This window comes from Phoenix dactylifera, chromosome 7, assembly GCF_009389715.1.
Source record: "Phoenix dactylifera cultivar Barhee BC4 chromosome 7, palm_55x_up_171113_PBpolish2nd_filt_p, whole genome shotgun sequence".
Lineage (NCBI taxonomy): Eukaryota > Viridiplantae > Streptophyta > Magnoliopsida > Arecales > Arecaceae > Phoenix > Phoenix dactylifera.
The window spans coordinates 13369898-13387412 of record NC_052398.1 but is presented as its reverse complement, the minus strand read 5'-3'; the positions used below and the strand labels follow the sequence as shown (position 1 = coordinate 13387412).

The 17515-nt window shown below is 38.0% G+C and overlaps 2 protein-coding genes across 4 annotated transcripts; both read right to left on the bottom strand.

The window, feature by feature from the left end:
• Positions 1-233: 233 nt before the first annotated feature.
• LOC103712419 (pentatricopeptide repeat-containing protein At1g77360, mitochondrial) lies at positions 234-7916 on the bottom strand. 3 transcript variants are annotated; one of them, XR_005512585.1, is made up of 4 exons: positions 6824-7912; positions 6702-6748; positions 4320-6202; positions 234-900 (listed from the first exon to the last, which is right to left on the bottom strand). XR_005512585.1 is itself a non-coding variant. In XM_039128346.1 (2 exons), the coding sequence occupies exon 2, from the start codon at positions 5995-5997 to the stop codon at positions 4561-4563; it is 1437 nt and encodes a 478-aa protein (XP_038984274.1). In that variant the 5' UTR covers positions 5998-6202; positions 6824-7916; the 3' UTR covers positions 4399-4560. The 3 variants fall into 3 exon arrangements, 1 of the variants encoding a protein (XP_038984274.1); XR_005512584.1 differs by lacking the exon at positions 6702-6748 and having other exon boundaries at positions 6824-7911; XM_039128346.1 differs by lacking the exons at positions 234-900; positions 6702-6748 and having other exon boundaries at positions 4399-6202; positions 6824-7916.
• Positions 7917-9853: 1937 nt separating this feature from the next.
• LOC103713569 lies at positions 9854-11843 on the bottom strand. The gene is made up of 2 exons (XM_039128344.1): positions 10972-11843; positions 9854-9927 (listed from the first exon to the last, which is right to left on the bottom strand). Exons 1-2 carry the CDS (start codon positions 11709-11711, stop codon positions 9912-9914), a joined length of 756 nt encoding a protein of 251 aa, XP_038984272.1. The 5' UTR covers positions 11712-11843; the 3' UTR covers positions 9854-9911.
• Between the last annotated feature and the right edge of the window lie 5672 nt (positions 11844-17515).

Below are 17515 nucleotides of genomic sequence, written 5' to 3'. Positions count from 1 at the left end.
AATAGGTTCTGAAGTCAACAAATATTGCTTGAATAATCTTAAATTCCCTTTTTTTGTTGTTCAAAATTGCTTTTAGAAACCAATTTTAAAATGTTCCGCTTTTGATATTAAATAAATGGATCATGATATTTTAACTTATCTGATCATAGAAGAATTTGAGTTGAGCCCCTCTTTTTGAACTTTTTAAGATGTGGATAAATGATCCCTGAGCATTGTACATTTGAAAACAGATATACTGATCAAAAGGCAGAAGACATACAATGACATGGATAGATACATCAGTTTTTAGTCCTCCCAAAGTAGTTGCCTCAAGTCATCACATAAACACAGATGCTAGTCTGGCCTATTGGACTGTTCTACATAACCATTACCATGGTCCACAAATATTTGTTTGGCAATGCCAAGGCATGTTTGCTGAAAATTATGCTCCATTCTGAAGTTTCCAAATCTTACTGCAGCTTCATTATGGCACAAAGTATATAGAAGATTTACAATTTGCTGCTTTTCTCCTTGTATGGAATCACGAGACCTGACATGACTTATATCCAGCAGAACTAAACTGTGTTTATACCTCCATCCTACACGATAACCATTTTTCTTCAATATTTGCATCAGAGTCTCCCTCCACTCTCTCCTAGTTTGCTTGTTGCCTCTTTTTGCCCAAAAAATACAAGCAAGTGCTCCTCAAGAGCTGTGCCTTTCCATTACACAAATTCATATAAATTTCACTGAAAGAAAAGGAGGATTTATATAGGTTATAAAATCTGTACTCGAAGACTTCCTAATCCTACTTAGCTCCCTCATTATTGCTTCAGTAAAACCCATGTGCCTCAGATTATTATATATCTACAGAAAGCTAAGTTAAATAACCCTTCCCACTCCTCTCGAAGTCGTCACCTCCTGCATAAACAAAAACAGCCTCATCAATCTGGTTTTCAAGCATAGGATTCTCAAAAATAATGTGCACTATTTTAACCATGTTACCACCAATGCACTTGCTGTGAGCAAGAGTGTCAAGACGGCTAGGCAGCCCCTAGCCGGCAAGGACCAATAATTTCCTAGGCAGCCCCTAATTTCTTAAAAGGTCAACAAAATATAAAAGCCCAATAATAACACAATCAACCTCTTCTCTCTTTTAAATCATACATATACAAAATCAAATTTATCATTTATATTATAACAAGACTTAGACTAATTAAACAATGGCAAGATTCCATCATAGGTTAATCAACTAAGTTAGAATATAGGAGTAAAAGGTGATAACAAAATCATATTATTAAAATCTAAATCTGAAAAGTAAAATATTTGATGAGTCTTACGAAAGTAAAATCTAAAACTCATAAGCATAATTGAAATCCTATATTTACATCCAAAAAAATGTAACTCGGATAAAAATTTAAAAAAATTGGGAAATAGACAAAAATATGGATGAAAAGGAGAAGAAAAGAGGAAGAGAAAAAAAAAAAGAACTTCCAAATAAGAAGAGAGGAAAAGATTAATGTGAGAACAGAAAAGGAATGGAAAAGAATGAGTATGAAAACATAATATAAAAAACTTTTAGCAGCCTTTGGACTGATGACAATTGTCAGTAGCCACCTGGAGGGCTGTTAGGCTCCACAAGAGCCTTTGGTCCATGGTGCATAGGCAAATGGGTCGATGATAGCTGGTAGAGGGCTAATTATTTGCCTTAGCATCAAGAGATGGGTGAGGTATCAGGTTGAGAGAGATAGGGGAAGCAATGGGAAAACTCAAAATAAATATTAAAATATGCTTCTACTTAATTAAAATAAGTTTATTTTGTTTGTAATAGTGGAACTAAAATAAAGCAAGAAAGCAACAGAACGACAAAATGGAGTTTATATCCTTTAATGTAAGGGTGCCTAGTTGGTCATTGCCTAAGCAATCTAGGCTCTCTAAGTGCCTAGGCGGATGCCTAGGCAAATCTTTTGACAACACTGCAGGTGAGAAAGAAGAATATAAGTAAATAAGAAGTCATCATGAAAAAAAATCAAGCTGAATATATACTGACCATTAGGGGGAGTCAAGTTTACCAACCATGACTTTTGTATCAATATGCCATCACATGCTTGCCACAATTTAGAGAAGCTTTACAATTAGTAACTGGAACTAAAAAGCATTTCAATGAAAACCTTCCCCCACTTCCTAGTCACCTTAAGATTCTGATACTCTCATAAATATCCTCCAGGTTGACATCTTTAGTTTTTCCAATCATTCTTCATTCCAAATGACTGTTGAAAGCTTGAAAAGTTTTGATTAACAAGCAGCCTTACAAACTAGCTCCTTCAGTTTACCAAATGTTTAAATACATGTACATGCATAAATTTATGCATACGTATACATTCCCAAGAATGTTTTGAACATCATGGGTACTTTCGCTTGGCCCATTGTCCAACCAAAGGAAAAAAAAAAAAACTGTACCCGTTTTCACCCATAATACTATTTTTACATGGTTTCTATTTCTTATTTTTAAATTAGGATGACAATTGCACTAGTTGCAACCCTCATTAAGGACCAGTCTTCCAAATACGTAAACAAATAAGAAACCTATAAGATAGCTCCTTAGTAGTAGTTGTGCAAAGCCCTACAAACTAGATTTACAAACTTGCTTGTTCTTAATGCGAGTTCAGCAAATCAAAAGCAATAAATGTCACAAATGCAAATAAAATAGCAACGGTGGGTATTCTGACAAACGTATAAGCAGCAACAGCAAAATCAGCAACGATAAGCAAAACGGTGGCGCACACATGGCTCCAGAAAATGGTGGTAAATGATTTGCAGAAGATTCTAGTTCCCAATCCAAGAGAAAAGAGGAAGAAATCAGGGCAACGAAGAGGCCTTGCACAGGAAAAAGGAAAATCAAGCAGAGAGTTGATGGTTTGAATTTAGCGGGAGCACTGACTGGAACACAGATAAGGCAATATCCCACATCTCTACCCTCTCTGTTCTTGGTGTATATACTTTGAATCCTAGCTGAAATATCGAATCTGTACCCATCCTTTAAATTCATCAAATTCCAAACTGTACACCATTCCTTTGGAGTTCCCTTTCTAGGTCTACCATTTAGCAAGGAACCATGGTAAAGTAGTTAACATATCAATTCATTTTATCCTGCTATTACCCTAATGGGACAGCACTAGTATCTAGAAATCCTATTCTAGCTTCCCACTCATTGACTTCTCAGTGAGATTAACTTAATTTGATTTTGAAAAGGCTTTCAACAAGGTCTGATGGAAATTTCTGTTTAAATTATTACAAATCAGGGGACTTCATTTCTACATGGCTGGATCAAAGCATACATTTCTCATGTTAAATCCGCCATTTTACTCAATGGTACTCTTGGCAAATGGGTCAAGTGAAGAAGAGGACTGAGACAAGGTGATCCTCTCAGCCCTCTTCCTTCTATCATATATGCTGATGTCCTTTCCAGAATGTTGTCTCTGGCTACTGCTAATGGCACGATTGAGGGTATCAGGACTGATCAATTATCAAACAAAGCATCCATCCTTCCGTTTGCAGATGATACCCTGATCTTCAATCCTGCTAATATATCTAATAGATCTTATTCGAAGCTGGTTCTACACCTCTATGAAAGCATATCAGGAATGAGAATCAATTTCCTAAAATCCTCTCTTGTTTATAAGGGGCCTCATGATGAAAAGGCAATCTTTTAGCTCAAATCCTTGACTGCAAAAGGGATTTCTTTCCTATCAAATACTTGGGTCTACCATTGAGACCCAATAAGCTAAAAGATGCAGATTGGCTTCCTTTGCTAGACAGATTCGAAACAAGGCTCTCAGTTTTGAAAGGAAAATCATTGTCCATGGGAGGAAGGCTATCTCTTATTACTCAAGTTCTCTCATCCCTTTCATCATATTACTTCTCATTTTTCCTTTCTTCAAAATGGGTTGTCACGATAATTGAAAGATCTGAAGGGGCTTCCTTTGGAAGGGCTCTTCTTCAGTTGCTGGTGGCTTTTGTCCCATAAGTGGTTGAGGATGTAAAAAGCAAAATTTTGGGGTGGCTTGGGAATCACTGATTTACAAGATTTCAATTGTACTCAAACAATTCCATAAGCATATCAGTCATTTCCACCTCAAACAATGTAGAAAGCAGAAGAAATCATAAATAAAAAAAGTATTATGTGATGTTTTACTTGCAAAATATGCTTCTCTGCTGCGCATTACTTGCTTTAATGAAGTGACAAGCTAATGCAATACATTAGATACACATGGTGGCTAATAATTTTACCAGATCCATAAGGGAAACAGCGAGAAGCAACGGAGCAGGAAGAGACTGACCTGCGCTGCTCGATGACTTTGGTATTTTGTTGAGGCAAGGCATCCAATCGATAAGTACCCAGTAAATGAGCCATAGGGATGGGTCAGCAAACAACTTTTGGTGTTTGAGAATCATAATACTTTCATGAAGCTGAAGACCTTGTGTAATACACTGCAAGCTGATTCCTTTGCAGGTAAAGCGTCAAGCACTTCAGTATAAAAATATACACAAACTCATTATAGAACATAATGTTATCATCTCTCAATCGTACAAAGGTTCTTGAACCAGAATCTTCATTTTCTCCAACAGAAATTCAAGTATATCTTCTCTGCCTTCTTTCAAAAGTAATTGTCTTAACTTTCCGAATGTTGAACCTGGCGGTCTGATACCCTTTTCAATCATTTCTTCTAACATGACACTAGCCCGATTCACTTCGCCCTTCTCGCACAACCCATTGATAAGCACAGAAAAGGTGTGCATGCTTGGAACAAACTGCTTCGAGCCCATGTATTTCCACACTTTCAAAGCCATCTCCAACCTATCATTCTCACAGAACATTTTTATCATCATCGTATATGTATCTGAGTCAGGCTCGCAATGCTTAATCATCTGGCGGAAAACCCTATATGCCTCATCATTCTTCCCAAGACTTATCAAGCTGCTCAGAATAATATTGCAGGTCCTCGAATTGGGAGGAATGCCCTTATCCTCCATATCCCCCAGAACTCTAAAAGCATTCTCAAATCTATTTACTCTACAAAATGCACTGATCAGTGCATTGTACACTGCCACATCAGGCTTAATACCATTCTTCTCCATCTTCAAGAATGTATCCACCGCATCCTCTATTCTCCTCTCAACTCCATAAGTATGAACCAAGACACTGTAAATAAACGATGTTGGCGGGCAACCATTGAATCTCATGTCCCTAACAACACTAACTGCCTCTTCCACCCGGCCTGCCTTGCAAAGGGCATCAACCATAATCCCATACGTGATGATATCCGGCTTGCAGCCCTTATCAATCATTTCTTGGTAAACCTCTCGCATCTTGGGCAAATTTGGGGCCCTCCCCCACCCTTCAAGCAAGATACTGTAAGTCTTGGCATCCGGTGCAAACTGGTCATTCATTTTGTCAAATATCTCCTGGGCCTTCCTCACATTCTTGGATTTGCAGAATGCACTGAGAAGGCTATTGAATGCTGCCAAATTCGGCACCACGCCGAACTTATCCATGACATTGAAGGCGTAGATGGCTTCATCAAACTTCTTCGCCCGTGCATACTTTCTCATTATCACGCAGAATGTCTCGATATTCAGAATGCCTTCGCGGCGCATGGCAGCAACAAGGTCCCACATGAGCTGGTACTGTCTGATCTTGGCGAGGGAGCCAATCATGGTGTGGTAGGCCCTGACACTGTGGGAGAAGCCCCGCTGCTTGCGGGTCCACTCAAAGAACCGGTATGCAAGCATGCCCGCATTCTCAAACCGCTTGATGACTGCCTCAGCCAGCTCCGTTGAGATGCGAATACCGGTCTCGTCGAGGGCACGCTCAAGGCTGACACTGGGGCAAGACATCATGATCTTGCATAGCCTCTTGGTGGGGTCAATGACATCTGGGGCATTCTTGCTGTTGGAGCTGTACATTCTTATCAATGCCTTCCATCCAATTGAGGATTTCTGATAGAGTTTGATCATATTACTATCAGATTGGATTGAAAAAAAAGCCTCCAGAAGATCAAATGAGGTCGAGATTTCTCCAATCAAAAGAGAATTTGTTTGTTTTTGGTAGTCTTAACTCAAGTTTAAACGATAAACAGCAACTATAACAATGTTTCTCTTTTATCGGAATTCATCAAAGAGTGGAGCTTCCATCGACTTCTCAGCCACCAGGAGCAATTCACTGGATAAGAAAGTTTGCAACGTCAATTAAATGAAAGTTAGTTTTCAACATTAACCATGCATGGAAGAATGACAAGAGATGGACTACACACTTGCAAAAAAAAAAAAAAAGGTTAACATTTGCTACCAAGTGTCCACCAGCAAGAAATTCTAACTGAATTAATTTTCTTTTAAAAGAAAAAAAAAAAAAAGACCTTGATTCATCGGAATACATTGGGTTTTTCTTCAAGTCTACCTCGTTATTAACCATCTACTATCAACTGAGGGATCAAATTAGCGAATTATTAGTGGGAGCTAAGAGAGGGAATGAAGTTAGTCACTTAGCATCACAGTGAATGGAGGTCCTCAAAGCCTTGCAGATTTATAGAGCTAAATGGGAAGTCAAATTGTTTGAGTGTGAGAGAGAGAGAGAGGGAATGAGAGAGAATGAGTAAGAGAGCGAAAAATGGAAATCCAAAACCCTAGCAACGGCGAACCCAAGAGCTTCGAGATCGAAAAACCTAGCCATGGCGAAGCCTCCTCGACCCTCCCCTCTTCCCGCTCCAGCCTGCTGAGGGTGGTGGGTCTAAGACTTGACAGATACCATGAGGAGAGAAGAGAGAGAGAGAGAGAGACGGCATACCAGGCGCTCCGCCGTCCACCGTCGGTCTTCTGCCATTCGCGCCGGCACTGTGGAGGTAGAGGAAGGCCCCGCCTCCCAAATCGCGAAGTCGCGATGCCCTCCGATTCTGAACCGAAGTTTTATCCAAGGGTTTGGCTATGGTGCTTGATCCTGGCCGTCCATTGTTAAAGGCTATACTGGGAAACAAAAGGGTAAACCGGTTGATGTCCGGTGCACTACCGCCACTTCCCCTTCGCACAGGCCTGCGGCGCGGAAGATCGGGAGGCAAGGCCCGCAAGGCTCGCCTAAGGTGGTGGTGGTGGTGGTGGTGGTGGAAGGGGAATCCGGCAATGGCGGCGGCGGCGTAACCTCCTCTTCCACCAAATCTCTGTCCTCCTTACCTTCTTTGCTTACGCCGCCTTCCATGCCTCACGCAAGCCCCCCTCCATCGTCAAATCCGTCCTCGGCCTTCAGGTCGCCGCCACCAACTCCTTTGCTGCCGCCGCTGATGCCGGCTGGCCGCCTTTCACGGTCCCCACCGCCTAGGCGAACTCGACCTCACCTTCCTCTCCTCCTACTCCGCCGGCCTGTACCTCCCCGGCCACGCCGGCGACCGTATCGGCCCCCATCGCTTTCTCTCCTTCGGCGTGCTTAGCAGCGGCGTCTCCACCGCCGCCTTCGGGATGGGTTATTGGTTGCGCAAATTTACAACTAAAAGCATAGATGTAAACAAATTTTCGAAATTTATTCCAAAAGAAGATCTGTGAGATCACATCATAGTTGCATGAAAACATGAATTCAGAAAGAAAGCAATGAGAAGAAAATTTTAGCGGTGTTGGCTAAGACATGGCCTCTCTGCCTCAAGAAGGCATCTTGGGAGCCCTCACTAGCTCAATATTTTTTTGAAAAAATCACAAACATTTTTTTATCTGCTCGCATGACTAATTTTCGACTTGTCTTCCTTTCAAGTTTTCCATAAAACCTAAATGCTTGATATAGTCAGGAAAAAAAAATCATCAAAAAAAAATGTAGATGTGATTTACCAACAAAAATCATCAAATACGTGCTTAGATTAAGAGCTAATATAGATCATCCATAGGCCGACTTGGATGATCTATGATGGGCCGGAGGACGTAGGAAAGGGATTGAGGTGGCATTTGGTCCTCAGGTTACTCCAAATAGAATTGCTGGAGTGATTTTAAATCATTGATGATTCCTCAAGTCATTTGTTCCTCGATGATCTAAGATCACTGTGTTTTATATGCTATGTTTTAGTACTTAAAGATTTCTAAGTATCCATAAATAATCTATTTGGTATTTCATAAGAATTAAAGATCACTCATCGTATAATACTAAAATTATCCTTGATGTATTCCATAAAAAATATATTTATTAACCATTAAAATATATTATGATAAAATATTAAAATATTTATTTCTATATTAATTATTAATATATTTCATAAAATATATTTATTAGTCTATAAATTATTACTTCAATAAAAATATTTTAATTATTATTATTATATAATTAATATTTTTAGTATATTATATTTTAATACTAATAGTTATTATTATTAAAAAATAAGGTAAATAGAAGTAATATATTAAATACTTTTATTATATGAATATAAAAGTAGAATAATTTATTTCTACTATAATTTAAAATTATTATTGAATAATAATATGACAATAATATGATTAACAATATATTATAATATAATATATGATAAATATAGTATGTATAATATCAATAATATATATATTATATATAATATTGATATAATATATTAACGATATATTGATATACTAATTTTTTTCATCGGACTAATTAAATGGGTATTTTTGCTCTTAATTTTCAGCCCAAAATTATTGTCCCGGATGATTTTGAATTTCTGGCTCACTAAGTTGGGCAGTAATTTGAAACTACTGTCATGTAGAATCACCGCGACGCAACCAACTGCAGTAATCTCATTACCTTTATTCGTATTATACTTGATTTTAGGATAATCACCCTATTTGCTCCTAAGATCTTTGCTACATTCTATATGTATTGGGACCATTCTGTCTTTCCGTATCAAAGAGTTCCATACTAGTAATTCCATTTAGAAAGAATGGTAAACAACACCCCAAATCCTTTCCTTATTTAAAGCGTCATATATGATGGTAAATTAAGGTCAGTGGCCTACAGCCCATGCCTAGCTCTTCAAACGAGTGCGATGCTACAGTTAACGAATTGTTAGGTACCTCACAACTCTAGAAAGACAGGAAGACGAACTGCCATCTACGTACAGGCGTACAGCCATGCAGGACACTTCTCATGATACAATATCATGCATGCGCGAGCAGAAACAAGGCTTCACGAGAGATACAATATCAGAGCTTGCACAAAAGTTTCCACATGTGGGATCAGTCCGGAAGTGGAATTAAGATACATGTATTTTAAGCAAGGCAATACATGAGAAGAAATCAGATCATAATAAACTTCAATCATACTCTCTTTTTTTTGTCTAATGGAGGTACGGTGCGCGAAGATAAAGGTGGTTCCAATAATTCCCATTTATCACAAGACTCCCAAAGTGCACTTGCAATGAATGATTTGACCCTCACGGAAACCTTTAACTCCAAGATGAATATTAGATATCATTTGACATCTCTCTACTGGTGTCGAACTTGTGATGACAATAATTGCGATACAAAACAAACCAACTCTACACGATAATACGTATCCTATCCACATCTAAACAACCATGATTAGCGAGATTGCTACCAGCCGACGCAAGCCCTCCCACCCAACTACGGAGCATCGGATGCATTTCCAGCTCGACAAAGCTCATTATGTTGCACAGTTGCTTTCATTGCTTTATTAGAGCATGTATATGTATCATTTTTTACGATTGGCACAACTAGGTGTGAGACAAGACAAGCTTCACCCATGACCCATCACAATCCATGCATCATTCCAAAGACATCACCAGCCCATGCATCCATCTTGGTGCCATCACGCCCGTCGGTCCCACGATCGTCGCTAATAAGTTTTTTTTTTTTTTTTTTGTACCGGCGTTTCACACGCACATGAGAATGCTAATGAGATTATTGCAGCCCAGATTTTATGCCAAAGAAGAGCTGCATCACAGAAACAACCCTTGATAAGGTAAACAGAGCAGCAATATAAGGCAAATGCATGATGAATAGGATCTACAGGAATGTGATGATTGGGTGCATCATAAAAACAATCCTAGATAAAATGAGAAAGATGGCAATCCAAAGCTAAATAATATAGAATGATTAGCATGGTGCACTGTTATAATCAGTGCAGGATATAATTTCTCTCAGAGACGTGATTAACATTTCAAAATTTTAAATGTTACTTGAATTGCACTCATGGGCCATCCATTGTATGGTGCCCAGCCGTGTGGAACCTCCACTTGTCCCACTCGTGACATTCCAACGTAGAAAGGAAAAAGTACACGTGGCAGACATGCACCGACCCATTACTCGTGCACTCCACCAGTTTCCCACCTAAAAGGTTCGGGCCAGCTGTTCCATCCACCCTCTCACGCTGGATTGAAATAATATTAAAATAAAATATAACCGTAAAAGCAAGAAAACGCCAAACTGCAAATTGCCGAGATTTTTTAAAAAAAATACATAATCCATACATTACATATACAAATGCACTAAATAAAATCTAAAAATAGAATAACGTATAGCCGCGCTCTCCATCTCGAGCCTACAAGGTATTACCAGCATGGCTAGCTATATAGGCGGCACCCAATGCAACCCGGTTAACTTAAATACATGCTTGGTTTAGAGTCAAATTTTTTTTGAGTGCATTTAAATACTAAAAAATAGAATAACATAAATTGTCAAAAAAAAAAAATTTAATGACTGACGCATTATATATATATATATATATATATAGACACACGCATTTAATACCTTATTATCATAATATTTCATAAATATATGTGGTAAATAAATCCAAGATAAGGGGTAAGTCTCGATCGATACCATCGGAAAGTAGAACAGAAAATTTCGCATTTTTTCCAATCATCCTGAAAATCCCAAAGTACACAACGAAACGAGCTCTTTAAAACTTTTGATATTCGTGGACAAGAAGGAGAAAAAAAAGACAAAGAAAGAGGAAAGGATTATGATGGTGGTTGCCTTTTTTTCCTCCGGAGGACGACCTCGGTGTCGAGGCCGAAGCCATCGACCTTGGAGACCCGGACGAGGTCGGATTGTTTGAAGAGGCCGACGACGCCGTCGACGCCGAAAAGGTCGTTGGCGGAGTACTTATCGCCGCGGCGGTGGAGGGCGACGTGGAGGACGGCGACGCCGCCGGGGCGGAGGGTGCGCTCGATCTCGGCGGCGAAGCGGTCGGGGTAGAGGGCGTGGTCGAACACGTTGGAGAACTCGAAGTCGAAGGAGGCGTTGGGAAAGGGCTGGGAGTGGAAGTCGCCGGCGACGACGAGAGGCGGGGCTGGGACGAGGTCCATGCCGACGGAGTCGGCAACGCCGACCCGGCGGAGGGCGGCGACCTCCTGGCCGAGGCGGGCGCCGATGCAGAGGGCGCGGGAGCTGTTCGAGAGGAGGCCTTCGGATTTCAAGTCGGAGAAGAAGCGGGCGAAGACGAGGACTTTGCGGTCCCAGTCGCGGGTGGCCCAGACGCGGCGGAGGCGGGGGTTGAGGGTCTTGTTGAGCTGGTGTTTGATGTAGTCGTCGTAGGATTTGTAGCTCGGCCGGATTCGGAGGAGCGGAGTGGCGGCGCCACCCCCGGCGGCGGCGGAGGGGGAGGAGGAACGGCGATGGGAAGGGATGAGGAGGGGGAGGAGGAGAAGGAGGAGGAAGGAGAGTGAGAGGAGGAGGAGGAAAGGTTTGAGGAGGGGCTTTTCGGGAAGAGTCATGGTGAGGCGGAGACGGGGAAGAGAGAGTAGCGGAGGAGGGGTATTTTGGGAATGATAAGAATATAGGCAGTTAGAGGGCACGAGAGCGGTGCGGAACGCCGCGGAGCTTCCTCTCTCTCTCTCTCTCTCGTTGCCTCTCCACGTCCTTATCTCAGTGGGGTGGGGGTGGTATACGATCTGGTGGTCCTGCGGAGCATGGATGATGTACATAATTGGATTTTTGTAACCATATAAGAAACTATAACACAAAACTTCTCTTTTAACACATTTTCTCTTACACATTAAAGAATAAATTCAAAAATTAAATAGGAACAAAAAAATCTTGCTGGCGAAGTCCGTCAATCTCTTTATTTAAAAAAATAAAAAAAATCATGTGTGAAGAGAGATCGTCTATAAAAAAAAGACCATATGTATCCTTTTTCCTTCTCATCAGACATTTTCTTCTATCCTCTTCATTATCAAGTCGTCTCTTCCATCCGTGAGATCTTTATTCTCTTCCTAAGTCATTTTCTCCGGATCTTCTAAAAATTACATATCGATTTACGTAAAGATATATATTGAAACATTAGATAACTACTTTTCTAGATATGTATTATCTGATCGTGCAGCGTGTATTCGTGAATACCATATTTTTGAAAATTATGTATTGATTTACATAAAGATATGCATTAGATTGTTACTAGATGTGTATTAGAAAAACTTACGATATGTATCGGAAAACCGACGAGTGTTATCACTTCACCATGTAGTGTGTATTGATGAGCATCATATTCTAAAAATTGCCTATCAATTTACCTGACAGTACATATTAGGTTATTAGATAATTATATTGCTAGGTGTGTATCAACTATTCATATACTATATATTGGTGACCACCATATTCTAGAAACTATGTATTAATTTATCTGAAGGTATATATTAGGTTGCTATTAGGTATATATTAAAAAATTACTGTATGTATTAGGAAGTCAATGAGTGTGTATCACTAGATTAGAAAGAAAAAGGATGCGACAGTCTTTCTGCATGCATGGTCTCTATTGGTGCATAATTTTTTTTACTCTTTTTTAAGTTATGAAATTTGTTGGAAAAATTTAAATGCGCATGTGGCCCGAGATTCGGCCGTGTGTGCATTTGAATTCGCGAAATGCGTTCGTGAAATCACCGTGGGCGTGTCTGCGGAAGGCACGGACACGTCCGCAAAAAGACCAAAAAGCCCCTCTAAAACACCCCTATAAATACCCCTTGATTTCATCTCTTTCGGTACACGAAAAATTAGAGAAAAATACTAGAAAAATTTTGAAGAAAAGTTTTCGTCTTAGCCACTTCTGATTTTTATTTTTGTAATTCTATTCAGTTTATATTATTCTTTTTATTTCGTTCTTCGTTGGATCTGCAAGTCCGATCGGATTCGATTTGGCTTTTTCCGAGACGTACCGAAGAAGAAGTTTAGGATCGTCGTATCTCTAAGGAGGATTGCCGGAAGATCCGTATGTGGGGACAAACACTTCTTTGGGACAACGTCTACGCGCTTCAACCTGCCTTCAATCAGGCTATTTTCTCTTACTTTTGTTTTAAATTTAATATTAGTGGATCTGTCAGATTTGTAATTTTATGATTTGAATTTATTAAATGAATATATTTATTTTATGCTAGAATATATTTCTTTTGTGATAAAATAGATTTATTTTGATACCGATTAATATATATATATATATATTGTTTTCTTTAAGAATTTCTATTAATTACAATTATTAGATTTATTTGCTTAGTTAGGTAATATATTGCTAACAATCCAAAGAAGTATTTGGTTTATTTTTTTTAAATAATATATAATTCAGTAAATCATTCTAAAAAGGTAATAATTTGTTTAACCTCCAAGAAGTTTATCATACCTCCATTTGGACTCTTCAAGGAGTAATTTCTAGATCCCATTCAAACGAAAAATTTAGAAATTAGTTAATACATAATAATTAATTCATTGAATTGACTTATTAGATCTCAATCAATTATTCTAATAAGGTAAGAAATCATATAATTCATTGAATTGGTATTTTGGATCTCAATTATAATAATTGATTTGCTACCACAAAATCAGTAATCAATTATTCTAATATGGTAATAAATCTTATAATTCATTGAATTGACTTATTAGATCTCAATCAATTATTCTAATAAGGCAATAAATCATATAATTCATTGAATTGACATTTTAGATCTCAATTACAATAATTGATTTGCTACCACAAAATTAGCAATCAATTATTCTAATAAGGTACTAAATTTTATAATTCATTAAATTGATATTTTAGATCTCAATTACAATAATTGATTTGCTGACGCAAAATTAGTAATCAATTATTTTAATAAGACATAAATCAATTCTAATATATAATTCATTGAATTGACATATTAGATTTCAATTACAATTATTGTCTAGCTAGTACTAAATTAATAATTAATTATTATTAATTCGAAAAATTCAAACAGAAAATTTGGAAGTTGATTAATCCATAATAACAAATTTAAGTATATACTTAGGATTCTGTAAAAATTGAATTTATGTGATTTCTAGTGATTATATCTACTAACTAATAATGTCAAAAAAAAGCTTGTCAAAAATACATACGTGCCTAAGAAAGACTGGTACTTAAGTGAGCCTTGTGCTCCACCAACGATCTGAAACTAATCTGGTTATTATTTTTTAGATATATCAACTAGATATTCAAAATTCAATACAAATTTTAGTTCAATCTTTTGACATAAATTTTTTGCCTTCATTCAGGCAAAAATGTATTATACAAAATAGGTTGGGTTGGAAAAAGAAAGGTTGAATATAAATCTTGGTAATTAGAAAAAAAAAAGGGTTGAGTCAAATGTTGGGTTCATCTGGTAACCTCTGAAAAAGCAGTTAAAAATCTTGAATTTTGTCCAATTTGTCCATGGCAATGTTACTGAAATTGGTATGCTATGTGATCTATTTATATTTTGTATGTCTTTAAAACAACCGCCGGTTGATTCTTTTGTTTTTCCTGATAGAAGAAGAGGCTCTAAGTTAGACCGCTGGTTACAAAAACTATCTCATCAAATGGGTGTAGACTTCCATCAAATTCTATACATAATGTTTTTTCCTTTCCTTTTTTGGGATTCCTTCTCCTAGCAGTGATCCATTTGTAGTAGGATTCTCGTTTGATAAAAATGGAATAGTTGACATGGGAGATCAACTCATGAGCTCTTTCTCATAACAAGTTTAAATAATATTAGAGAATTTTCACAAGGCTTAATTCTGTTAACTAGGAGCTCAACCAACAACCTATGATGGAAAGGATTTAGTTTGAAGTTTTTCCTCCTAGCTTATCTCATTGTATTAGAGAGGATGCAGTGGTATCCTCCTTATTCAATTGTAGTAAGTTATTGTGAGAATCCGTATGGACATATATTTAATTTCACATGGATTATTCGTTGGATAAATTTTGGATACTTATACAAGATTAAGAAACTTATGATAATAAAAATGATAAATGGAAGTATTAATGTCCCAATGGATAATATGCCAATAGGACAATGCTACAAATGGAAAGAGTAATGATGATTGTACCTGTAAGTCAAAAGGGTTGCCATTGTAGCTTAAAACCTTTATTATTGATTTGGTTGTGTTTATAGATTTCCTGGTACAATTCAACAGGATTCAAATCCATGATGTTTGATTCACTAAATAACATATGATGAGAAAACAAACTTTAATTAAATTAGAAAACATGACCATTTTAAATGTTTCATCAAATGGCAGTTTTAGTTTCAAGAAGTTAGGTGGTATCCAATGATAACAGACGCGATGCACGTCACTAAGAGTTTGTTTGTTTTTTCTTCCCTTTTCTGTTTTTGGTTCTCTTTGTTGTTAAATATAACAGAGATCATTAAGAATCATTGCCGGTCCAACCAAAAAGCAACACATATAATAGTAATCTCTTTTCTTTTCTCTTTTTTTTCTTTTATGTGTAATAGCAACATAAGCTAGAAAAAATTTATTAGTAGTCCACTGTAGACCTAATCCAAGTAATAATTTCTCCATAAAAAGTGTGTGAGAATGAGCCATCTATTTAGAAGGTGGTTTGGAGAAATTATATCCTACATCATATGCACCACGTTAACGGTGTATCATATCAATTCCATTTCAACACATCACTAGGCTAAGAACGGGTCTAAAATTTTTTCATCAGGAGAGCGGGCTGAGCGCCCGGTTCTCCTCTCCTCTGACTCATGCGGAGGTGGTATTAAGGCGCCACATGTCACAATAAGATTGGTGCGGTGCACCATTGATGCAGTAAATATGATGTAGGGTATAATTTTTCGGTGGTTTGAGTGGTTGAAGTAGATGATCGAAATTGCATTGATTAGATTTATGGCCAGAGGGAGGATCAGCCATGGGGTTGTCTTGTGAAACTGTTTTTGAAACAGGTGCAAGTTGACAAAGAGCTAACTTATTATTAGCCCTTGAAACCTGACATCTTTTGAGTGAAATGTTACAAGACGTCAAGACTGGATCAGGGGTCGGAGTTGTACAGGTGAGGGCAGGCCGCTGCTTCTGGATATTCGTAGACTTCTGCAGACATGTGGCACCCATCAAGCTACACACGTCTACAGGGAAGCGAACTGTGCAGCTGATTGGGTCACTTCCTATACGGCTCACCATTCTGGAGGTTTTGTTTGGAGGGAGGGCGACATAGTGCCGCAGTCTTTTTCTGTTTTATTGTTTTCGGATTCTATTGGCCATATCCACATCCGTAGGATGTGAGCCGCCGTTGTACCAAAAAAAAAAAAAAAAAGAGAGAAAAAAACAACTCTCTTCCCACTTTTTTTTTTTTCTCTATGGGCCAGCAGCAGAAAGATTCATGTCCATTTTCAAGTACTCAAACTTTGAGGTCCGCATAGTCCTGAATAAGCTCAATTGCTTCCCAGCTGAAAGGAATTGATAGCAGTTGACCGGGACTGCCAAAATTTCCAGGATTAATGCTATGGTGCCTGATATTGGTAGCCAAAAAGTTTTCTCTGTACAGCTGACAAGCACCATGGCACGAGATGGTTGGTGCGATTCTTGCATGGGTGATTCGTGATGGTTTCGTGGTATAAAGGTTCAATTCTCCAATACATCCTGGCATATGCCAACTTTGAAGCAATTTTTTTCTTCTTCTTCTTTTTTTTGAGGATTGGGCATTGTATCTTTTTATAATTTTATTCAATAAGGAAGTTTAGGGACTCACCATTAGAATTGGATTCGGAATGGATTGGGATGCGAATTGGAATAACCGTATCCTCCAACGTGTTTAGTTCACGACCGAAATCAAAATTAGAATTTGAATGTAATTTGAATACTAAAAAAAAGTGAGGATCAGGGAGCCAGGACAAAACATATCAATTGGTAGCGAAGAACTAGTAGGATTGATTTTTTTTTTCTTTTTTCTATTACAGAGCTCTTTACTAGCTCTCTTTGTTTTTCTTAGTTTTAATTACGAGAACTCTTTCATTTATTTGTACAACTTTCTTATTACCATAAGTCGTTATGGGCATATATTTGCTGTAACTTTCCACGGGTTAGCCTTTGAAAAGGGTCAACAAGCTCCTACCCTTTCTAACTTGAGGCGAAATAAATGAAGAGCCTTCTTAAAAAGGTAGCAAAGGTTAATAGGTTGAAACAAAATAATCTACCTATCTAGAGAAATATAAGTATATAAATAAATTGGACAATGAAAAAGTCGGCCATTTTTTTTTTATGATATTTACCCATCAAAAAATGGGCTTAAAAAAAC

Bases quoted from the DNA above. Each gene is read 5' to 3' on its own strand.
- LOC103712419 (XM_039128346.1), bottom strand. From the start codon at position 5,997: ATGATCAAACTCTATCAGAAATCCTCAATTGGATGGAAGGCATTGATA.
- LOC103713569 (XM_039128344.1), bottom strand. From the start codon at position 11,711: ATGACTCTTCCCGAAAAGCCCCTCCTCAAACCTTTCCTCCTCCTCCTC.